Below are 26,332 nucleotides of genomic sequence, written 5' to 3' on the forward strand. Positions count from 1 at the left end.
GGGGGGGGGGGGCGGGGTACTCCAGAATTTTTAAACCTCCTTATTTTTTTATTATGTAGAGAGATTTAAGGTTTTCATGTTTAAATTTATTTGACATCTTCCACCTTCATCGCCTTTTGGAGTCTCTCAACAAATTCACGAGGGGACGGTCACTCCTGAATCGGGTGGCTCAGTGATTTCCAGAATGGGATGATTTCTTGTGATTTCTTGAATGATTTCTCAATGAGAATTGAAAATCATGATTTCTTTTGATTTTTTGCGATTTCCATGATTTCTAGTAGAAAAAATTTGATTTCAAGAAAATGGATTTCAACAAATCACTCAAAATATCATGATTTCGGAGCCAAAGTGAGGCATCTGTCAATGATCGCATATGGGTAAGATTATGGGAACCAAAGAGTGTAGAAGGGCCTTGTGGATGTGATAGTAAGAATTAAATGACATGTGCATAAGAACACATTGGACGGGATCACATGAGTAGCTCGAATAAAAAATTTGGGCTTTCCTTTCATCGATGATTTCCAATTATTTCTGAAATCACCTGATTTCTTTATGATTCCTACTTATTTCCAGAGGTAATTAGAAATCACTACCGGACATGGAAATCCACTTGATTTCCAGTGATTTCTGGTGATTTTTTCCTTGATTTTCAATCGACTGGTCCGGTGATTTCATAAGTGAAATGATAAGTGAATGAATATATCACCAAAAATGTCTGATAATTCCATGTGCTGCTGGGGTTAATGTCTTATCATGAATTGAGACAGAAAAAATGTCTCAAATTTTGTGACTTGTACTTCAAGAGATTATGAAAATGTCTCGTCAATGAAGTGCCTCATGCTTATACGGAACAGACGTCTTATTTCAAGACACTCGAAATTTCAGTCATTACGAAGTTCGCCGATAAGACACATTTTTATTTCTAACGTCGTAAATTAAGTCGTCTTGAGCCACTAGGTTTTACACTGAGTGCTAGAAAAATTCTTTGACCTGCTTTTACCAGACTTGAAACCGAACTATCGATTTTAAAGGTGGTGGCGCATACAGCGAACGCCTCGAGAAAAGTTGGAGAAATCCTCCTGCGTATATATAAGTCGCACTCAATTCTGGTTGAGAGGAGCGCGGAAGAGAGGTGTGAATTTCAGCGGTGCTGGGTGAGAGAAAACTTTTGGGAAATATTGAATAGAAAAGTTTTTTTTTTCTGGTCATATTTCGGTGATTCTTCAGCCTTAAGTAATCAGATTTTGATTAATGGAGAGGGGGAGATTCTTTCAGGAGGAAAATGGGGGATTTGGGGATAATAGATGATTCATTGTGCATTGATATTGAATGTATATGGTGGATAATAAGGATCGCGGTGAGGGGCCCAGTGGGGTGGTTTTTATGTCGGGATTAATATCTTGGTTGTATTCAAGATGATCTTTTATATTCTAAAAAAATTCACTGAACGAGTGAAGTATGAATATATAATGAAATAATGTCGGATAAAAAATGTTAGAAAAGTCGGGGAATTTTAGTGCGAAAAGTTCGAGAAAAATTCTGATGCTGTACGCTCAGAAAGATGATGCAGTTGAATCAAATAAAACTCGTACACTCAAAAAAAAATTACTTCTGATCAGTAGGAGAAGTACTCTACACAGTGCCCAGGGGTTTCTGGGGAAATGACAAATTTTGTCCTTTCTCGAAGTCACAAAAGAACTGGATGCAAGTATCATGCGTATTATAATGCGTATCATAATTTTTTAAAGGAATTCATATAAGATTACAAATGTAGATCCAAATGTTGGAACACAAGTGAACACACAAAAAAATTTGAAGGTGAAATACATTTTTGAAACGGTAATTTAAAAATGGTTTTAAAAATTGTAATTTACGATTTTCTTTAACGGGTTAATTCCGCTTTTGAGATCGTAAATTACGGCCAGAATAACGTGAATTACGATTTCAAGAATGGGAATTACGATCTTTAAAATTGGAAATCAATTCGGTTTGGTAAGCAGTCATAAAAATCACAATTTACTGATTTATCCTACAAAATGTGCAAGAAAGCTTATTTTGTCTGTCGATAATATTCGCTCTTCTCAATGAATTAATCAATTGAAAGTACTGAAATCAAGTCATAAAAGTACTACAAAAAGTAGTGAAGGTACTTCTTTTTAGTACTATTCCTACTTGATCGGGAGAGGTGGTACTTCAAGGATAAAAAAGTACCTGAAGCAAGTATTTTGAACTTCTCGCAAGTACGGGTCAGTAATCAGATCGAGAAAGTGTGAATTCTCACAATCCCTTAAATTCTACATATACTGCAAACTATACGAATTTATGGGAAGACTTATGCTAACACTTAAAAATGTTCTCGGGACAAGAGAATCTCATCCTATTATTTACCAGGACATTTTCCGATTCTAGAAATTGACAAGAGAATATTTTCTTGCATAAAGGAAGTCATCGTTGTCAAACGTAATTTTTTCTCTCAGTGTAGAACATGAGCAAATCATTTCAGTAGCGAAGCGGTAAACCGGGTTAAGTCGATTTTTACGATTAGCCAGTTTTTGACGAATATCTCGGAATCTAGAGTCACACGGAGAGAAATTTTTCATAAAAATTACCTTACGATTCTATAAAAGTGTATCATGAGTCATCGTTTCTTCATTTCTATCCCGAACTTTAGTAAAAATTAATATATGATGATCAAATTTTATTATACGTTAGAGAAATTTTATCCTGATGAAAATAAAAATTACCGTGCCGGTAGAGTAAAACTTACTGTACCGGTAGAGTAAAATTTACCAACCGTTCTAGAATTTTTGTTGTTATCTACATAAAAATTACTGGACTGGAAGGGTAAAATTTATGCGTCAGGATATAATTTCTCTTACGTAGAATAAAATTTGATCATCATATATTAATTTTTACTAAATTTCGGGATAGAAATGAAGAAACGATGACTCATGATACACTTTTATAGAACGGTAGGATAATTTTTATCAAAAGTTTTTCTCCGTGCAACTGAACGTTATAAAAAAAGGTCGTGAGCCAAATTTTGCTATCTCTCTTAGATTGCGAGATATTCATCCAAAAATAGCCAAAAGTCAAAATCGACTTGACCGGTTTACCGCGTCGCTACTGATGAATTGTAATATGAGAATATAATTAAAGAAAATATAATTAATTCAAAAACGGAGTCTTGAATCTGACAGCAGAAAGGGCATAATAAAGGGGGATCAGCACCTCTGTGGCGCAAGCTTCTATTATTTTCGATACTACAGCCCTTTTTTTCCTCAGTGCACTATTCAGTTTTGACCGCGTGCAACACCTGACCCAACCCCCCTCCTATTTAAATCCCAAACTGACTTTGGGCGCGAGCCATAAAGTCATTACCTGCATCAGTACATCCAATCGTCATCTCAAATATTCATTCCACGTTGCCAATTGAAAACCACTCAACACGAGAGAATGAATCATCGCGATTCCCCGGGTTATTCACAATCAACCAAACAGATCTGATGAAGATAAACGAGAATCACAATGTAATTTACCTGTCTGGATGAGACTCCACGATAATGAATAGGGGAATACCTGGTGAGGTGGCTTTGAGAATAACGTGATATCTATCACATCTCGGTTAGACAATTTTTACTCCTGGTACCACACGCCCTGTTGTATCACCCTAATTTATAGCCACAACCCAAGAAAACGCAATTCCCCCAAGTTTCAAGATGAAAATTGGGAATAGTTGGGTGCACGACGCATTGTGTGATAATGAATCACCATCATGTCGCAACTAGAATAGAAATTAACGAGGGTAGAGTAACCCATTCTACGTGGTACCATTTCGAATGAGATCGCTAGACAATGAGTGTTCTAGTGATTTTAGTTGCAAATGTCGTGACCCAATATTCGATGAATCCCTTAATTCTCTCTCTGTATTGTAAGAATCCAAATCGACTTCTGGTAATAAATAATTGGTCCTCGAAATGAAGACCCCGAAATTGTCACAAGGGTGATTAGGGTCAGAATGAGTGTTATGAGGGTCAGAAGAAGGTTCAGAATAAGGGTCACCAAGATCAGATTAAGGGTTATGTAGGTCAGACTAAGGGTCGCAAGATTAAGGGTTCCAAAGGTCAGATTAAGGGTCCAAATAAGTGTCACAAGGGTAAGATTAAGGGTCACAAGGGTCAGAGTAATGGTCCAAATAAAGGACATGAGGGTCAAAAACCAAGGGTCAAAGACTGAGGGTCACCAAGATCAAAATAACGGTCATGAGGGTTATAATGAGAATCAGATTGAATGAGAGTCATAAGGGTCAGATTAAGCATCACAAAGATCAGATTAAGGGTCCAAGTAAGGGTCATGTTGGTCAGGAACTAAGGTTCGCAAGGGTCAAAATGAGGGTTTCAATACCTCTCTATATTGTAAAAATCCAAATTGACTTTTGGTGATGGAAATTTCGTGCTCAAAATTAAGACTCCAAAACGAAGGGTGAAAATAAGAGTCTCATTCGGACCCTTCTGGCCCTTTTTTTGACCCTCGTGACCCTCATTTTGACCTTCATAACCGTTATTCTGACCCTCATCACCCTGGCGACCTTTAATTTCGGAGTGTCAATTTCGACTACCAAATTTTTATCACCAGAAGTCGATTTGGATTTTTATAATATAGGCAGATATAAGCTACATAAGAGTTACATCTACTGACCCTCGTGACCCTTCTTTTGACCCTCATACCTCTTATTCTGACCCGTCTGGCCCCTGTTTTAACCCTCCTGACCCTCATTTTGACCCTTCTGGCCTCTTTTTTGACCCTCGTGACCCTCATTTTGACCCTCATAACCCTTATTCTGACCCGCATGACCCTTNAGATAAACGAGAATCACAATGTAATTTACCTGTCTGGATGAGACTCCACGATAATGAATAGGGGAATACCTGGTGAGGTGGCTTTGAGAATAACGTGATATCTATCACATCTCGGTTAGACAATTTTTACTCCTGGTACCACACGCCCTGTTGTATCACCCTAATTTATAGCCACAACCCAAGAAAACGCAATTCCCCCAAGTTTCAAGATGAAAATTGGGAATAGTTGGGTGCACGACGCATTGTGTGATAATGAATCACCATCATGTCGCAACTAGAATAGAAATTAACGAGGGTAGAGTAACCCATTCTACGTGGTACCATTTCGAATGAGATCGCTAGACAATGAGTGTTCTAGTGATTTTAGTTGCAAATGTCGTGACCCAATATTCGATGAATCCCTTAATTCTCTCTCTGTATTGTAAGAATCCAAATCGACTTCTGGTAATAAATAATTGGTCCTCGAAATGAAGACCCCGAAATTGTCACAAGGGTGATTAGGGTCAGAATGAGTGTTATGAGGGTCAGAAGAAGGTTCAGAATAAGGGTCACCAAGATCAGATTAAGGGTTATGTAGGTCAGACTAAGGGTCGCAAGATTAAGGGTTCCAAAGGTCAGATTAAGGGTCCAAATAAGTGTCACAAGGGTAAGATTAAGGGTCACAAGGGTCAGAGTAATGGTCCAAATAAAGGACATGAGGGTCAAAAACCAAGGGTCAAAGACTGAGGGTCACCAAGATCAAAATAACGGTCATGAGGGTTATAATGAGAATCAGATTGAATGAGAGTCATAAGGGTCAGATTAAGCATCACAAAGATCAGATTAAGGGTCCAAGTAAGGGTCATGTTGGTCAGGAACTAAGGTTCGCAAGGGTCAAAATGAGGGTTTCAATACCTCTCTATATTGTAAAAATCCAAATTGACTTTTGGTGATGGAAATTTCGTGCTCAAAATTAAGACTCCAAAACGAAGGGTGAAAATAAGAGTCTCATTCGGACCCTTCTGGCCCTTTTTTTGACCCTCGTGACCCTCATTTTGACCTTCATAACCGTTATTCTGACCCTCATCACCCTGGCGACCTTTAATTTCGGAGTGTCAATTTCGACTACCAAATTTTTATCACCAGAAGTCGATTTGGATTTTTATAATATAGGCAGATATAAGCTACATAAGAGTTACATCTACTGACCCTCGTGACCCTTCTTTTGACCCTCATACCTCTTATTCTGACCCGTCTGGCCCCTGTTTTAACCCTCCTGACCCTCATTTTGACCCTTCTGGCCTCTTTTTTGACCCTCGTGACCCTCATTTTGACCCTCATAACCCTTATTCTGACCCGCATGACCCTTCACGTATGAAAAAATCGTATAGAAACTTTCTATACGGATTGCGTATAGAAATTCTATAGGATTTCCGTATATGATATTCGGATATTTCTATACAAATATTTTCTATACAAATTATTTCTATACATAAATTTTTGTTTTCATACGAAAGATGTCTAAAAGCTCCCGAGAAAAACGTAGAGAAATGTCGCAACTCCATACGAAATGTTTCTACACTTGTGGCAGTGCGTCGTATAGGATCAAAACTATAGAAATAATTTGTATAAAAAATATCCGTATAGAAATATCCGAATATCATATACGAAAATCCTATAGAAATTCTATATGCAATTCGTATAGAAAATTTCTATACGATTTTTTCATACGTGTTGCCACCCTTAATTTCGCAGTCTCAATTTCAAGTTCCAAATTTTTATCACCAGAAGTCGATTTGGATTTATATAATATAAACAGCTATTAGCTACATGAGAGCTACACCTACTGACCCGCGCATGCGCCGACCAACCTAGCCCAATTTTACGGCAATTGTGATAGTACGTAGTGTTGTGGTTCAAGCCACTGATATTTATTTGGAAGTTTATTCAGTTTTCTGTGAAATCTGACATTCCAAAATTTTCCAATGATTATCAACAATGAGCATTCCAGTCGTTTTAATTTTAAACATCAAGACACAATATTCGATAAATTCCCTCTCAACGATACTTTGAAAACGATGTCAAGAAAACTTGAGACATTTACGAGCTCAGTTCATTTACTCATTTTCATGCAAGTCTTCGTGTTCTTGCATAAAAAGGAGTGAACGCTATTTATTGCCTTCAACAGTGTCAATAATTTCTCAAGAGCTTAAAGTCTCTTGTGAATTTTTCACTCCACTGCCAAATTGGTCTATATTTTACGTTTAACGATCCCACGTGTACCCAGACGACCCCAAAAGTGATATAATTAACGTCTCCGTGATAGTCGAGATACCTATGAGAACCGGGTGATCTCATTACTGTTGTACGATTGTTATAAGTCACGAAAACGTGACTTGATCGAGAGTACCACGATGGCAGTGAGCTATTGAAACACGTACGTGTTTCACGATCCTATGTACGAGTAAAATCGTACGTCCATGATTTACAAAAGACTTGTTATCTCCACGTATGTACAGTCACACGGCTATGTATTTACTGCGTATGTAGATACGTATGTACATAGGTAGCCCTGGGTATCGTAAATTACGCAGAGTCATAATTCGCTTTACGACACCCACCCCAACGGCGAAATCGTCCTGCTCTCTATTCTCTGTATTCTTTGGACCCCTCTTGCCATTATGTCCTCTTCGCTTCCCTCTCGTTCTACCAGTGTATTTTGTATTCCAACGAACCATATCCAACGTTTACGCTCGTTGTTTCGTGGTGCGATGGGAATTTGAGGTGGAAAATTTTAGGGAGGTTCGTGAAACGTGCTTATCTCAAATTTCGAGATATTTCGGGGAGTTTTCGATGCATTTCCCGTGATTCTGGAGGTTTGGGCTGGGTGGGGCGATGATGTAGTGTGGGTGGATCATGAGTGGGTGGCTTGGATTGATATGTGGGGCGTTTTACGGTATTCCTGTCATTTGGAGGAACGAATGTGTTGGAATGGTATGAAGAATTTTGGGTATTGAAGGAGAGGGGCAGAAGGTTCGTTAATTAGAGTGGAATGGTGAAAAACTTCTCCCACTAAAGAGTATATAAAAAATATATATAATATGGGCGAATTCGATGTATTTTTCAAATTTATAAAGGATATATGTAAAATATATGTTTCATATATTTTTTTCATATATTCTTTATAAATTTGAATAAATTTAAAAAATCGCTTACATTGGTCCATTTTATATTTTAAAAAATATATAAAATATACGTTTAATATATTTTTTTATATAAATTGGGCCAATGTAAGAGATTTTTTATATATTTTTCAAAATATAAATTTTTCCGTGATGGTTGAAATTTCATGGAGAGATTCGCAAAACTTCTGTACTATCTCGGGGCTATTATTTGGTCATTTTTGATGTTTGTTAAGTATGTAGTGAAAGTGAATGGATAGTAAATGGATGTCATTTAACATTCTCTTTTTATATTAATTTATACTTTACAGAAAATACAGAATACAGAATTTTCTGGTTTAAAGAAGTGGGACAGAAGGTTTCTTAATTAGAGTGTAGTGCTGAAAATATTGAAATTTCATGAACAGATTCGCAATATTTCTATACTATCACGCACGATAGAATTTAATAGAAAAACCTAGCAAATACGTTAGCAAATTCTATTAAATTTCTATTGAACTTTCTATTAGTCCTTGGCCGATTATACTGAAATGTCTAATAGAAAATGTTCAATAAAAAAATCAATAAATTTCATTTTTTTGTACAACTTATTCTATTCAGGATATTTTCTATAGAATTCTCTCGTCTCCAATTTTCCAAGTTTTTTCATTCTATTTTTTTTTTCGTTTTCATCGAGAAAATCAATTTGAGCCGAGGAAATTGTACAGAAAATATTTCAATGGGATTAATTGTAAGAATAATTGTGTTCAATTCTTTCGACTTTTTCTATAAAATATGGGTCTAGGAAATTGTCTTAAACCGAAAATGTCTTGGAATCTTGATTTTTCTGTTGTTTCAATTTTCTTGTGACTTCAATAATGTTTTCGATTCTTTCTCTCCGGTTTCACTCTCTCCCCCTTTCCCTCTTTCTCTCTCTAGCTTTCTAAATGAATTGACGAATCTTTTGAATTTAATGAAATTCCAAATTGAGGTGAAACAGATCATCTTTAATTGACAGTAACTTCCAACCAAATGGTGCGATTTAGATTTGTCAGATCTCATTTTGAAGCTTGAAAAGCTTAAAAAATGAAGTGAAAAATCGTCAACTACACTCTCCATTTTGAACTATTGACGATTAAAAACGCCCCGTTCGTTTTTATTGGTGACGTGAGGCAGGCCAAATGCCGTAATCCTATTTACTAAAGATGAAAGAAACGTAAAGATGTTTTATATCGAAATATGTCGAAACTGCCTGACCGCTAATCCTTAATTCTGATTGGTCAATATGTGACACGAAGTTATTCACAAAAAAAACACGCGGCATTTTCAAATTCTTCAGTGACATAATTTCAAATTCTTCAGTGGTAAATTTTATTTCACGTCATATATACATATATATATAATATATATATTTCACATGTATATATATCATCGGTGAAATTAATAAATTCTGTCCTTTTACGGAGACCGATTATTTTAAAAAATTGAAAATAATTAATTGAAAATGAAAAATTCTTTATAGATTCTTTTACTTTACTTCGCTATTCACTTCAATCTTCTACTGCTCCATTAACTACATTTCAGTCTGATAAATGCGATCAGAAATCGCAATAGACTGCGCAGCATCGACTCGATTTTTTTTTTATGCTGGAAACATAACCTCCGTCACAATAAACATCGTTCCACAAACAATAAATGTGCTACCCCAGAAAAGAAGCTTTGTATTTACCCATAAATTCACCCTTAAACCCACGATTCATTGTTAGTTCCTGAGTTTCCACTGCAGCCTGTACCCTTCCGGGAGGCTGGAAGAGGACAGACGAAAGCGTCACGTGTTTTACGAAGCGTCACAAAGTGCCAGGAGCAGTATACACCGAGCGGGTGGTCCACCCCTGTCTGATCGACACTGATGTTTTTCACTGAATCGATGGCTCCGTGTGCGTGATGACGGTATACACGGGTCAGACATTTTTGCCCTCTCGACGTTGATGCTTGTTCTTTTGGGAAACGAGACTGATTGTGAATGATGCGCTGTGATCAGATGGGTGAGGCATTAAGGGTTCACTTTTTTCAGATATCGATCCCACTCGAGGCGAGGAGCGATAGCCATGTTCATAAATTATAGTTACTGTTAAATTATTAGGCAGTCAATTGGTTAATATCACTTTCAAATTTTAATTACTGAAGTAATCATCAATTTGACGAGTTTAATTTTGAATTATTCATTAATCAGACATTGAGCTAGAAAGATTTACGATCATTTGGATAATTGGAAATCCCTTATAAGAAATGTTGTATTGTCTACATAATAGAAAATTTATAGTTCCATATTTTCAAATGTTTAATTCATCATCAATGGGAAATTCAAATTATCAATTATTTTATTTTTTTCTTTAATTTCGATAACACTGTTAGATATTTCTTGAAATTCCAGTCACATGTCATCTGAATTTTCAATGTTGTGATTTGAATTCAATTTTGAATGAGAACGTTTACCAAATTTAAAATGCATGTATTTGAACTAAAAATAGATATTATTTTGATTTGATCAGAATGCATGTAACAAGTTAAACAAATTGAGTTTGATTTTAATGAAAGATGTGATGAGATTCTCTTGACTACTTCGCAGGGGAGAATAGATTTGGAAAATTGAATAAGTTGAGCATTTGATGAGTGTGGATTGACAGCTGCGTGAAAACTGTTCGTTTTGGTTTTTAACGTGTTGTTGTGATGCATCCTTAGGTAGGACAAATGTGTAATTTTGAATAAAAATTTTTTGAATAAAAAAAATCATGCAAAAATGAATGAAAACTGTAAATCTCAGGTTAATATATTCTTGAATTTTCATTTAATTAAAAATTCACCGCAATTGAATACTAAATATTCATGTTTTGATTAAAAATTCAAATAAGTTGAGGAATTATCGTCTTCCCGCAGCTAAAAAATGTGAAGTTTCATTGAATTTTATTTCTACCATTTTTTGTGTGCTAGAGTCCATCACTACAGAGTTCTGAAATTCACAGCTTTGACTGGAAAATATTTTTTTTCTCTGTGCATTTAGCATTCGTTGGATGTGACCGAAGCGGTCACCCCAAATTTTCCATGAATCTATACATCCGCGATCCGGGAATTGATTCGAATCCCAGAACCCATTTCTCCCATTTCGGTTTACTAAATTTCTCTGGGTCGAAAGTGAATATTGATTCCAAGTTTCGAAATTTCATTCTCCCTGAAGTACATAGAATAGACAATTCCAAATGTTAACGAGGAGAGTCAGAGTGAACTAAAGTTCTATTGGAGTTGCATGCATCTACATGATAAAGAGGTTTTGCAACGAATTGGCTAGGTCAATACCGAGTGACTGTACGTCAATGGTATCCACGGTTTGCACCATGAAAGATCTGCATATTGATCTCGGTTCATCCAGTGGCATTTCCGACTTAGCCAAACTAGACGCAGTTCCAAAGTAAAGACACTTGTAGGGATCTTTCGCAACGAGTGAGAGTTTCTAAAACCAAGTGATTTTATCACCAATTTCTAATGACATGATCCTGAATTTCAGAAATTTTGTCTCTGAATTCTGGTAATTCAATAAATTGAGAATTCCGTAAAATAATGGCCTGAATTTTTATTATTTTCAACAATTTTCATTGTCGTATGGACCAGAAAATTAGAATTTCATTGAATATTCGAAAAAGTTATCTGATTTTTCGGTAACAAAATACAGATAAATTTTGATGTCAGTTTAGTGTTATTAAAAATTTTAAGCTTTTTTATTTGGAATTTCAAGAGTAATTTTGTAACAGTGCATTTGTCGTACATTTGTTCCCGAAGGAATTCCCGTAAAAATTGCCGAAATAAGCATTTCGCCACATGATTACGTGAATCCTCCTCACGTGATTTTCCCCCAATTTTTTTACCGTGTCGTGTGGATCTTGAGGTGTTTCGTGTGTAGATCGCCGGAGGGTGAACCGCAAGGGGAGTCAAATGTGTGCATTTGAATATTTTTTGGATATTGATTTTATTTATCAGATTGATTGATTTTTTTTCTCATCACCTACAGGTGTCACACAATTATTATTGGATGTTCTTCTAATTATTGAAATAATATTAAAATGCGCCTCGAGTTGGTAAACCTGTCGAGTGTTTTCTCTCCCTCAGTTCCATGGTCCAACCCATACCTTTCCCATGATGCTCACATTCGAATCACGCGCTTGCGCGTAAGGGCCCAATTGTCCCGGAAATCATTATTTTCCGGATCATTTGTTCAAATAACTTTCTTATGAAATCTGAAAAAAATCTGAAACTTATACGTGTTCTCAAGAAAGATTTGATTTATCACCCACTAGTTTTTGCTCAACAGTTCACTATTTTTTTGGGTGCCATGGAAATTTCCCTAATTGAGAGTGGAATAACCTCGGAGGTTATAGCTGGAGGGGTTACAAAAACATCCGAATTTCATTATTTTTTTTTCTTGACACTGAGATCTGAGAAAAATGTGCAAGAATTCTCAGCACACTCAGAATTTGCTCCCGTGAATTTTCCAATTTTTTTCATTATTTTGACTTTTCGTCCAAAACACTTTAAAAAAGCGTCATACAAGATATTGATCCTGCCACCACTTCCCCTGCAAACGACAGGCGTTTCAACTTCCCAATCGGATTTTCCATCGATTGACAGATTTTATCGCATAAAAAATCTTATCCCGTCCTTTGTCCCGCCATTTCTATATTTTATCAGACCATGGAGGCCAACACTGCTCGTCTCCACAGTTGTTTCCACGTCTCCAAGAGTTTGACACGGAAATTTATTCGCGCATAACCGATTTGGCAGCTGTTCAACGGCCGTTTGCCATCCCCCAGCGCACTTGTCCCTGAAGACTATTCTTTTTACTACTCCACACTATTGTTCTCGTTTTTTTCCCCTTTTCTCCCCTCATTCTCTCGAATATTCTTTGGTTTACGGAGGAACTTCTGAATGGAATTTGCAAGTTGTTTGCTTCGATTCGACGACTATTTTTAGAGAGGTTTGAATATTTGTGGTGGATTTATTATATTTTTGGAACTTGACAAATGTCAATAACTAGGCTATCTCAATTTTTTCACTGAAATCATTATCGAAAACACGATAAAACACACGATAACACAGATACATAACCGCAATAACTCCACGATAAAACACATAACATAAGAACTTTATTGACTTTATTGAAGTTATTTACTATTTTATTATATTCGTGCTGCATGTATTGCTTTTAGTGTTTTCATTTTCATGAATAATTTATTTTTATGTAATACACAGACAGGAATTTTGTTGCAATTTAATGGTGAACAATGAACCGATATCAACGCGTGACTTGATGGCCAGTACTCTAGGGTCTGTCGGCAAAAATCTACTAAATGAGGTATAGCGTCCACATAGCGGTCGCCTCTCAGTCTGAAGGGCCGCGAGAGTCGCCGGAAAGGATGCGAGATGCATGATGAAATCGAACTCATGCCGAACGTCTATCAACTCACAGCGTTTGGTGCGCGAGGAAATAAAAACCACTTTTCGCCATCTAGGGAGCGCCACCGCAACACCTAATTGTCATTTCTCGTGTTCTTCTCGCTCTGCCCCTGTTCGTACCTCGCGTTTCTCTTCGTGATTTTCTATTTTGTCTGTGGTAATTCGAAAACTTGATCAATAATTTTGTTTGAGGGCTCAAATGAAAGATCTAAATGGCCTCCATTAATATATTCAGTAGAACTGAGGATTCAATAGGGGAGTGTCGGGCAAAATGGGACGTGTTGAGATCTTTTGCCCGGCCTTCTCCTAATAAATTCAAATTGTTTTCGGCCTAAATTAATTCCATCTGCTCAAAAGCCTCATCCTCTTCTTCGACTTGCTATTTTCCCCGCGGTTTCATAATAATAACAGCAAAATTTTAATTACTGTAAACAAATTAAAAATTGCAAATTTCAATACTACGAAAAATGTACTTTCCTCTACTTTCTTGCTGAATTATTGTTTCAACCGCCTGCATTAATATCAAAATTTCTCCTCCTTTCCCGGGCCATTATGCGGTTCTCGTCTATTTTAACATCTTTAACTTTACTTTTTCGCTTGGAACCCTTCGGAACATTTTCAAAATGAATAAACAACAATATTGTTTTCAAGTATGAGATTGTCACACTTCTTATATTCATTTACAGAAAAAAAAAAGTTTTAGGATCATGAATAATTAATTAACAGGTGGAATCATGGAATTTTGGACACAGGAGATTTAGGTCTGCGCTCGTTGGTTAATTTGTTATATTACGATGGTAATTTACACTACAAAAAATAGTTTTAACAGTGACAAAACACTATCGATGTCAAGGTATTCTTTCATAATCCTGAAAGTGTTTTGAAAAGTTTGAATTGTTAGAACTAATTCTTTTAAGTGGCGCGATGTAATTTTCGGTTTATGTTGATATTTTTAAACGGATGAATTCTTGTAATTAATTTCTGGAGTCTGATGAAGATTAAATTTTAATTGAAACCTCGCGATATTTAACCGTGAGATAGTGTAGTTTCTACTGTGTCGAAAATCCCATGATTCCACCTCTGAATTAAAAAAGTTTTGGATTTTCGGAATTTATTCCCAATTTTTATACACTAATTAACTTAGTGAAATTTAAATACAAAATGTCGGAGATCCAACATTATGCACTGGAACATTTTCGAAAAAATCCCTTGATTTCCAGATTGCTCTCTAAAAACTAAAATTTTTACATTGCTGTAAAATTTTGCTTCTTCAAAATTCAACTAAATTAATTAATCCACTTAATTATTTGCATGAACGTCACAATACTTTTACTCTCGCATTCGCAATTATTAGTTTAGTGATGCTATTCCGAAAAATAAAACAAAAATACGAGTCCAATTCATACAGAATTCATCTATTCCATTCTGACTAATTTCATAATTGCAATTATGAATTCATAAAGTGGAGATCAAAATCACTGAAAGTAATTTTCAACTCGCAATGGAAGCTTTCTACGCTTTATTCAAAACTAATATTCATGTAAACAAAACCTGAAAATTAACGCATTGCAAACTCCCTAAATGAACATTGCTCGGTACAATGCCTAGTGGATTCAGTGGAGGCCTTGGGGCAAAATGAAGTTCGATACAGCGTGGATATTCCGGGAACTTGTTTTGTTGCGCGCTTGTTACACTAATTGGGAGATTGTTATTTCAAAATATAAATGAAACTCATGGATTCGGAATGCAGCCCGGAACGGTAAACGGATTAACTCGATGCTGCTTCAAAACGGTTTCACTAAAGAAAAGATTTTAGTTATCATGAATAGGATGAACAATGTCGGTACATTCTGAAAAGGGAATAGATAATTGTAATTTAATGATGATGAAGTCCGCTGTTGGAAATTTATATAGGAAAATATCTCCCTACAATTCTGGGTCCTAACAGACAAAGGGAAAATTAAGCATTTAATGCCTCGCTTCTGCTTCATGTTTCAGTTTCGAGAAAAAGCTCCCATCTTGGAATGTAATATGCAGAGGGAGGAAGTTTATTATTTCTAGAAAACGAAACCTTTATCCAAGAAAGTCTTTATTTTCGTTCTTCTCCGAAAAAGAAATGGTCCACTTCATTTCAAAGAAAATCCTTGACAGATATCTTTTACTAAAAATCCCTTCTGAAGTATTTTTCCAGATCATCAGCATTGAGTAATAGGAATTTGCTCAATTCAAAGGATAAATTCTGGAAAATTCAGGAATTAAATAAGCATTTCACTCAGGAAAAGATTTTACTTATTAGCAATATGATGAACAATGTCGGCACATTCTGGAAAGGAAATAGATAATTGCGATTTAATGATAATGAAGTCTTCCCCTAGCAGTTTATATAGGAAAATATCCCGATTCTGCTTCACGCTTCAGTTGGGAGAAAAAGCTCTCATCTTGAAATTTAATATGCACAAGGAGGAAGTTCATTATTTCTAGAAAACGAAACCTTCATCCAAGGAAGTCTTTTTACTTTCGTTCTTCTCCGAGTAAGAGATTTCCACCTTATTCCCAAGAAAATTTTTAATAGATTTTTCTAAAAATCTTATCCGAAGTATTTTCGCAGATTTCTTTGACATCTTTAACATTGACTAATAGTAATTTGCTTAATTCAAAGGACAAATTCTTAAAAATTCAGTAATTAAGAGTAAGGGTATCATTCAGGAAAATATTTTAATTATTATGAATAGCATGAACAACGGCGATACATTCTGAAAAGAGAATAGATAATTGTAATTTAATGATGATGAAGTCTTCAGTTGGAAGTTTATATAGGAAAATATCTCCATAGAATTCTAGATTGTAACAGACAAAGTGAGAATTAAGTAGTTAATACCTTGATTCTGTTTCACGTTTCAGTTTCGAGAAAAAGCTCCCATCTTGGAATTTAATATGCAGAGGGAGGAAGTTTATTATTTCTAGAAAACGAAACCTTTATCCAAGAAAGTCTTTATTTTCGTTCTTCTCCGAAAAAGAAATGGTCCACTTCATTTCAAAGAAAATCCTTGACAGATATCTTTTACTAAAAATCCCTTCTGAAGTATTTTTCCAGATCATCAGCATTGAGTAATAGGAATTTGCTCAATTCAAAGGATAAATTCTGGAAAATTCAGGAATTAAATAAGCATTTCACTCAGGAAAAGATTTTACTTATTAGCACTATGATGAACAATGTCGGCACATTCTGGAAAGGAAATAGATAATTGCGATTTAATGATAATGAAGTCTTCCCCTAGCAGTTTATATAGGAAAATATCCCGATTCTGCTTCACGCTTCAGTTGGGAGAAAAAGCTCTCATCTTGAAATTTAATATGCACAAGGAGGAAGTTCATTATTTCTAGAAAACGAAACCTTCATCCAAGGAAGTCTTTTTACTTTCGTTCTTCTCCGAGTAAGAGATTTCCACCTTATTCCCAAGAAAATTTTTAATAGATTTTACTAAAAATCTTATCCGAAGTATTTTCGCAGATTTCTTTGACATCTTTAACATTGACTAATAGTAATTTGCTTAATTCAAAGGACAAATTCTTAAAAATTCAGTAATTAAGAGTAAGGGTATCATTCAGGAAAATATTTTAATTATTATGAATAGCATGAACAACGGCGATACATTCTGAAAAGAGAATAGATAATTGTAATTTAATGATGATGAAGTCTTCAGTTGGAAGTTTATATAGGAAAATATCTCCATAGAATTCTAGATTGTAACAGACAAAGTGAGAATTAAGTATTTAATACCTTGATTCTGTTTCACGTTTCAGTTTCGAGAAAAAGCTCCCATCTTGGAATTTAATATGCAGAGGGAGGAAGTTTATTATTTCTAGAAAACGAAACCTTTATCCAAGAAAGTCTTTATTTTCGTTCTTCTCCGAAAAAGAAATGGTCCACTTCATTTCAAAGAAAATCCTTGACAGATATCTTTTACTAAAAATCCCTTCTGAAGTATTTTTCCAGATCATCAGCATTGAGTAATAGGAATTTGCTCAATTCAAAGGATAAATTCTGGAAAATTCAGGAATTAAATAAGCATTTCACTCAGGAAAAGATTTTACTTATTAGCAATATGATGAACAATGTCGGCACATTCTGGAAAGGAAATAGATAATTGCGATTTAATGATAATGAAGTCTTCCCCTAGCAGTTTATATAGGAAAATATCCCGATTCTGCTTCACGCTTCAGTTGGGAGAAAAAGCTCTCATCTTGAAATTTAATATGCACAAGGAGGAAGTTCATTATTTCTAGAAAACGAAACCTTCATCCAAGGAAGTCTTTTTACTTTCGTTCTTCTCCGAGTAAGAGATTTCCACCTTATTCCCAAGAAAATTTTTAATAGATTTTACTAAAAATCTTATCCGAAGTATTTTCGCAGATTTCTTTGACATCTTTAACATTGCCTAATAGTAATTTGCTTAATTCAAAGGACAAATTCTTAAAAATTCAGTAATTAAGAGTAAGGGTATCATTCAGGAAAATATTTTAATTATTATGAATAGCATGAACAACGGCGATACATTCTGAAAAGAGAATAGATAATTGTAATTTAATGATGATGAAGTCTTCAGTTGGAAGTTTATATAGGAAAATATCTCCATAGAATTCTAGATTGTAACAGACAAAGTGAGAATTAAGTATTTAATACCTTGATTCTGTTTCACGTTTCAGTTTCGAGAAAAAGCTCTCATCTTGAAATTTAATATGGAGAGGGAGGACGTTTATTATTTCTAGAAAACGAAACCTTCATCCAAGGAAATCTTTTTACTTTCGTTCTTCTCCGAATAAACAACTTTTTACTTCATTCCAAAGAAAAACTCTGATAGATATTTTTTATTAAAAATTTCCGATTTTTTTAACGTCTTTAACATTGAGTAATAGAAATTGCGTCAATTTCAAAAGAATAATTCTTTAGAATCGCATAATTATAAAAAAGTTTTTACTCGGTAGCAGATTTTAGTTATTATGAATATGGTGAACATCGTCGTTACATTCTGACAATCGAATAGATAATTGTGAGTTGATGATGATGAAGTCTTCGGTTGGAAGTTTATATATTGGAAAATAAAATTGATATCAGGTTTGATACTTTAATTCTCCTTCTCGGAAAATGTGTTTCACTCTGAAGAAAAAACTGTCACCTTGGAATTTAATATGCAGAAGCAGAAAGTTTCTTATTTCTAGGAAAAAGAAAGACACTGTTTTTCAGAATATGAAATGTCCCACTTTGCTTATAGATTTCTTTATTTGTTACATTTTATCAACCTGACATCCTAAAATTAACAGTTTATTCTCCTGGAAACCCGACATTTTTTTCCAGTAAGCTGAGTCATCAGCAAAAGTTTTGAAAATCGAGTTTCTTCTCGGAATATTATTTAATTAAAAGTTTGATAAATCCATTCACTCATGAAGTGAACGCTCCTTACCCATCAAATTCCTTCCTCACTATCAGAATATTCAAACGTGGAGACCGCAAAAAGCATGTTCACTTCTTTCTTACTATTTCCGAAATGAAAGAAGAAAACACATTGCTTGGGATGAGAGTCCTTTGATGGGATATTTTTCGCAACGTTTGCGTTGAAGGGGTTCTTTTCATCGCAATAACTGGGTCGTGGCCTTTTAAAGCTTGAAATATGCTGGGTCGAGTACCATCGACGCATTTCTGCTCAACAATTTGTTGGTACAGACCACATCGATACGCAAATGTTCTGACTACTGGATTTGGAACAACATTGTAATATTTTTTATCTCTTAATTGTTGCAGAGTGACAGCGGGCTAGTGGATACCGATTTTGGTCGACTTGGCAGTATGACGGCCATTAATTCCGTGAGTTGAATTATTACACATGTTTTTTTCATGTAAGAATTTTTCATGAATATATTTATGAGCATCTTTTGACAGAGATAAGGAGCCTCACTCCACCTCCCCCGGGGCAAAACAGATGATATTGTTGTCTCAATACCTCTTGAACTTACGAGATGTTCACTCGATTGAACTAAAGACAGCCCATTATGCCCCACCTTTTACTAATTTCACCATTTTTCTGAAATGATCGAATTATAATCCGTACACAAAAAAACCTAGCGTAAATTACGTTTTGCTAAACGTCATTTACGTTTAAGGGGATACGTCGGTGAAATTTAAAAGTCTTCACTGGGCCTTGGGACCCATTGAACAGTTCGTGATATATGACGGTCCCGATCCCGATCGATTTTCATTTTCTCCTGTTTTTAGAAAAGTTAAGCATCCGTTCTACTTTATTCGGAATAGATTATGAATGAATAAATCTTGAATTTTCAATAAATAAATTTTGAATTTCATAAATTCAGTAGCGAAGTGGTAAAACGATACAAGTCAATTTTGACTATTGACCAGTTTTCAATAAATATCTCGGATTCCAATGGAGATAGCAAAATTTTTGTTATAACCTTTTTTGTAGAGCCGATTAAGAGCTACAACAAATATAATTACGGAAATTTCGCTATTTCCCTTACACTCGGAAATACTCCTCAATTACTCAATTGGGAGATAAGTTGATCAACCCGTTTTACCATTTTGGTACTGAATTTTACTCTATTTTAGAGACGCGAAAATTTTATAAAATTCAAAATTCATTTATTCATGATCTATTACGAATAAAGTAGAACAGATGCTTAACTTTATTCTTTGGAGTATAACGAACATTACAAAAAAAATCTAAAATCGTATGAAAACTACGGTAGAAGGAGCATTTTGAAGGTAGAAACAGGAAAAAATGATGGTTTTCGTGGTTATACGAGGCAAAATCGATCGGGTCCGCGATTTTCTCTAGTTATTCCCATATTTCGTCATATATCACAACCTGTTCAATGGGTCCCAAGGCCCAGTGAAGGCTTTTAAATTTCACCAACGTATTCCCTTAACGCCAATATGAGGACTTGTGGCTTTTTCCGTCCTGAAAATTGGAATAAGAGCTTTAAAAAACGCGTATTTTACTGTCAAAATAAAAAAGTAAATTACGCTCGAATAAAGCGTCTTTTACGTTTCACTAAGCGTATTTCACACTTGAGAAATCGTAAATTACTATCTTAATTGAAACGTATTTTACGATTTACTTACGCGTAATTGACAAGAAAAACATTGCATTTTAAACTAAAAATAACTTTTTTTTCTTCGTCGTTTATTGTGGATAAGTAACCGTAAAATACGGAAAAAAATCATTGTAATTTACGAATACGAAATTGCAAATTAAATTTATGCAGCCGTAGATTACGACGATTTTGAGCGTAATTTACAAATATGAAATGGCAAAATATTCTTCAGAAAGCATAAAAGACGACTTCTTCAACGTAAATTACGTTTAGGTTTTTTTTGTGTGAGAAAAATTGTGTGACTTTATTCAGAGAGAATTTTTTTTATCATAATCCTAAGTATCAGAGAAAAAATTTAATTAATTAATCAATAATAAATAATCCAATTATTATTTAATTTCGCAAATTTTTTATCTAAATTTCAGTGATCGAATTACTCAAATGCATTATAAGAAACAAAACAAATATTTTGTGAGGCAAAAATGTGCGTTTTAAAGAATTACTCTAAACGTTAGAGACAAATTTATAAAATTTAGAAATGAATTGTGAAAAATTACGGACACATGCCTGAAACTTGAAACATTTTCTCTCTGAGCAGTCTATTGAGCGTTCCACATATTCACTTCACTAATAGAAGTATCAATTCCTGATATGGATGGGTTCAAACGCCTCCACCTGTACCAATTTTTCGGTTAAGATTCAGAGCGCATTTCCGTTGGCTTCAGCTATTGAGAATTCTTGGGGGAGAATTTTATCGGGAATGCCCCCTCGAAGAGGCAAACAGACCCCTGTAAGACCAATGATGCGTAGCTCTTTCGGTGAATGATCACGAGCGAAATCTACCCGTCGATAATTCCACATCACTGAATAGGTTCATGCAAAAAACGTATATGGATTTTCAGTCAAGTCAGGTTTTGCATTCGAACGGGAGTTTTATTCATAGGTACAAGAATTTCCGTTACGATTTAAACTCTGCGGTGGGTTGGCCCAATTCGAGGTCTATTTCGTTATTTTCTTTATGATTATTGACTGTCTTGAGCCTTGAGTTCTGGATGTTTTAGAGTTTGTGGACGCTGGTTTGAAGGATTATTCATTTAAGGTACTTCCTCAGGATAATTTAGGGGTATAGAGTGGGGGTACACATCAGAGGCGCCAACACTCCGCTGCATCGTTCGAAAGAAAAAATATGAAAATTTTAAAGATTCAAGAGTGAATGGAAATTTCGCTTATCGGATTTCTTTTTATTTATTACTTATAATTAATTAACCGATGAGTTTTTTATCCTTAAATTTTTTAAAAATGATTTTAATAATAAATGGAAACTATCGTCAGAGATCCGGCAACAAGGCGTTTTCATCACGCTGTGACGAAAAGTGAACTTTTCGGCACGCTCCACGTGCCTAAAAGTGCAATTTCCCCCACATTGTGATGAAAAATATTGTTCGTAACTCGTGAAAAAACACTTTTTTGCACTCGTTACGAGATATACTATTTCGTTAGACGAAGTTGGTGCTACTGTACTTTGATATGAACCTATATTACACTATAGTAGCTTTGCTTCCATTTACTATTGGACCTACAGTCGAGCTAACCCTGGTCATTCTAACATTCTCTCATCGTTGTCAAGTTACACCGCCATTTTCCCCTGGTTTAGCGAAAATTCATGATCCTCTGGTACATTTTCAATTATTTCTCAAAATCTGTGCAGTAATAAATTATGAAATTGCAAAGATGTATTCTTGGAATGCGTTCGATGGTGAAAATCGGGTATTTGCATTGCTTTTATATTGTCGATGCTCATACTGAATAGTTGAAAAACGACTCTCATAAGACGCTGTACAAATGATATTTTTAATCATTTTTTAAAGAAAAACTGAGCAGTCAATTGGGTTCGGACTCCTTGCGACATATTTCTGGCTATTTTCAGAATTTTTCCTCAAAAATTGACATGTTCTGTACATTGTCGACTGTTCCCATAAACGACTGAGGAAGTATCTTAATATAGAAAAAAGTTCGGTGGAAATTATGTACAATACCGATTTTGTTTTCCGTTAGAGCAAAATATTCAAGAATGTAGATTGAATCATAGTCATTCCACTTGAATCAAGTAGAAAAACTACTTTAATCAATACTTTAATTCCTCAAGTACGGTGTCCATATGGACCCTTTCCGTGATTAATAAAAATTAATTATTTTTCGTACTATTGCACATATCGAAATTCTAAAAATTTCTCCATGAAACTGATGAAATTATCAACACAATGTGACTCGACTTTTTTTTAAAGTTATTTTTAATATTTTTCTTCAATACATAAACAATACGGAACTGAATTCGATATCAGATGCATATTCAAACCTAGTTTATCGAGCTAATTTTCACCAAACATTCTGAAATTTTTACGGAACATACTCTACACATTCCTTTGTCGAATGGTGCAAATGAAATTTTGATTCATTTAATTACTGATTTGTTATTAATAAATTTCCGACAATCGCCGATCTTGGCAACCGTTTGTACTATCGAACTGAAATTAGTCTTAAAAATTCTAGAAAAATCAGTATTGTTTTTCCTCCCTCTTAACCAATTTCATGTACGATCCTCTCTTTCTTTTTCGATATACTTTTATCTTCGTTTCTAGTCCGCGGATGCGTCATTCCTCTTTGTATCTCTTTTTTACCCCAAAATTTTTAATAAACAGTTATTTATTAATTAAATGTACCCATTCTTTATATTGGAGTACCGTAATTGAACAACTTATTGTTGAAAGCTCAAGATTATCATTAAATTTTAGATAATTTTTGATTATCACTGTAGAAATTGCCGCGTATTGACAGCGAATTCGAGTAGATGGGAGGCCCACAGCAAAAACGAATGTCTGAATTTCACACATCTTTTGAAGACATTTTTCAGATACTAGAATGCATCTGAATAAAATGAAAATGTGTCTCAATTTCAGACCAACAGGTGCCCAAACATTTTAATTCATATTTGAAATTCAGACAAATTTTCATTTTATTTAGACGTTTTTTAGTGTTTGAAAAATGGCTACAAAAGGTGTGTGAAATTGGGACATTCGTTTTAACTGTGGCCACCAGTCGATGACGACACACAACGCGATATGGGCGCCGTACTTGAGGGGTTAAGTTAAGTAGCTCTACCCTTACGGTAAATTCAAAGATTATTGAAAGCTGCAAAAAAATGCAGAAAACTCGATTAGATTCGGAATTCTAATTTTTTTCTCAATTTCATTATCATTTTGGTTTTTCAAAGAAAAAATGTTTAAAAATCAGGATTTAACCCAGTGTCTTATGTGAAAATCAACATTTCCATTGTAATCAAAGATTAAAATCTGAATTTTTTTTCATTAGATGTGAAAAAATTAAGAATTTTTTGACACCTCAGAAAAAATAATCCACGGCTTTGCAAAGAAATTTTATTATTTATTTATAAAAGGGAAATGTTTGAAAAAATATCAATATTTTGCGAAATTTAATTTAGATAATACTGACTGGGTATGAATTTTTTCAAATTTTTTCCATTTAATTTAGTTGAAAAATTTAAAAACTGAAAATATCCAAAAGTACAGCGTAGCCCGGCCGAAGGGTAGAGCTACTTTAATGCATACTTTAATTTTCCTTTATATTCGGATGAAAATGGCGGTCCTGGAAGGGCAAAATTTACTAATTTGAAAATTGTGGAAATTATGAGTATGTAGATGCAACAACAGTGTTACTAGGGGAGGGTGGGGCAAAACGGCCCCCCTTCAATTGTCAATAACTTGTGAATGACATTGTGAAAATTCCCAGTTTCAACTTCATTTTGAAGATAATTTTTCATTCTTCAAAACGAGCTCTAACTCTTCCCAATCGGATTATTGAATCGGAAAATATTGACGATTGAAGGGGGACCGTTTTGCCCCATCCTCCCCTATCTATTTTTCTTGTCCAAAAATAATTGCCTCTATGATAATCACTGTAATCAATGTGGTGAAACACTATTTTTCCACCATAACGTGAATATTTTTCTCCTTCCTTAAAACAACAAAACCAGTGCGGGAAACTGCAAAAAAAATGTTTGCACTCGCGTAAAATTTGTATGCACTGGAAAGCCCACGTGTTTTGCTTTCGCTTCGAAATTTTTTATTGTTTTATCATTCAAATGCCGATGCGTTAGCTGTTGGATTGATGACAACAAAAATGCTGAAATATGTGTTCTGACATCTGTATTTTTTATTGTTTTCCTTTTCGCTTCGGAAACTCGTCAGATCTGCATTTTTATGATTATGTTCACACGAATAGGGAAGCCGTATTCGAACAGGCTCTCGAGGAGGGCATGTATTGATTTAAGTGCTGAAGATTTCCAAGTACTATGACCCTTTTTGCTTCCAAACGGAAGCTTTTTTTTAACCGATTTTTCGATTTTCTATTTTTTATTGCAAATGGTCTAGGATGTTATGGAACGTGAAGAAATGATGTTTTTAGGGTCATGCCTGTATGTATTGTAATAAATAGGAGACGTTTATTTATTAAAAGAGATGGTTTATTTTCTTATCGCGGAAATTGGAGAGAATTAATTAATCAAGTCTAACAAAAGTCCAACTAATTCCATAAACAATAATCATTTATTTGTTACTCAACTCATATTTCAAGGCAAAGGGGAAGGGAATTCATTCATTCCAAGCATTCCATAACAGTATGTATCCGACAACTTGGGTTTTTGGTGATTAATTTTTAGAAAATTCAACATAAATACGGTGAAATTTGTAGATAAAAATCGGAAATTTTGGCTCATTGTAGCTATTATTGAGGTAAAATTTGGTGCGCTGTTTCAGCTTAATCGGTCCAGTAGTTCCTGAGATATAACAACTTGTTTAAATTTCGTTTTTCCTCAATATCTCAAAAACTACTGCACCGATTTCAATTTTTTTTCAAAATACTCGTCTCGATGGCCTCTATGTAGGTCAATCAAAATCCATAGACTCTTTAATACACAGTTTGGAGATATTGCCGTTTTTCCGTTTTTCGCGAAAAACTTTGTACGCACGATAACTTGAGAAAAAAAATAGATAGCAAATTGAAATTTGGTATGGTTCTAGCTCTTATAATACTAAAGGCTGGTATTTTAGATAGGCGCAATCGGCCGAGCAGTTGCGGAGATATTTAACCTTTTGTATGAATCTTTTTCTATTCGAAAGCTTACTACCAATGTTAATTCAGTAGCGAAGCGCTAAAACGGTTCAAGTCAATTTTGACTGTTGGTTACTTTTCAATGAATATCTCGAAATCTAAAGAAGATAGCAAAATTTCTATCATAACCTTTTTTGTAGAACGAATTTAGCAGTACAAAAAAGGTCATGATCAAAATTTCCTTATCTCCCTTAGATTCGGAGATATTCCTCCAAAACTCACCCTAGTGGAAAAACCTAAAGCAGACGGCTAACGTGCCTGATCAGAATTTCGAATCGGACTTGATCAGTTTCTGATCGAGACCTGAACAGAATTTCTACTCGGGCAGGTAAGGGCCAAGTCTACTTAAACCGTTTTACAGCTTTGCTACTGAATTAGTAGAAATAGAAAAAGAACGAGACTAATGACGCAAAAAGTAACGGCCACATGCCTTCCACTTGCATCATAACGATATCTCTAATGTTATTGATGCAGCAGGAAATCGGTACCATCACCTTATTAAATAATAAAAAAGGACGTGTATTCGCTCTGCTG

At 34.8% G+C, this 26,332-nt stretch overlaps 1 protein-coding gene across 1 annotated transcript in view; it reads left to right on the forward strand.

The window, feature by feature from the left end:
* LOC107038772 overlaps positions 1-26,332 on the forward strand; it is a 469,173-nt gene that overhangs the window by 87,430 nt on the left and 355,411 nt on the right. The window contains exon 2 of the mRNA XM_029126156.1: positions 19,305-19,367. Within this exon, the coding sequence (XP_028981989.1) occupies positions 19,350-19,367 (18 nt within the window). The 5' untranslated portion in view covers positions 19,305-19,349. The remainder of the gene's footprint in view (positions 1-19,304; positions 19,368-26,332) is intronic.

The sequence above is a fragment of the Diachasma alloeum genome, unplaced genomic scaffold (assembly GCF_001412515.2).
Source record: "Diachasma alloeum isolate Michigan unplaced genomic scaffold, Dall2.0 Dall_scaffold_00288, whole genome shotgun sequence".
Lineage (NCBI taxonomy): Eukaryota > Metazoa > Arthropoda > Insecta > Hymenoptera > Braconidae > Diachasma > Diachasma alloeum.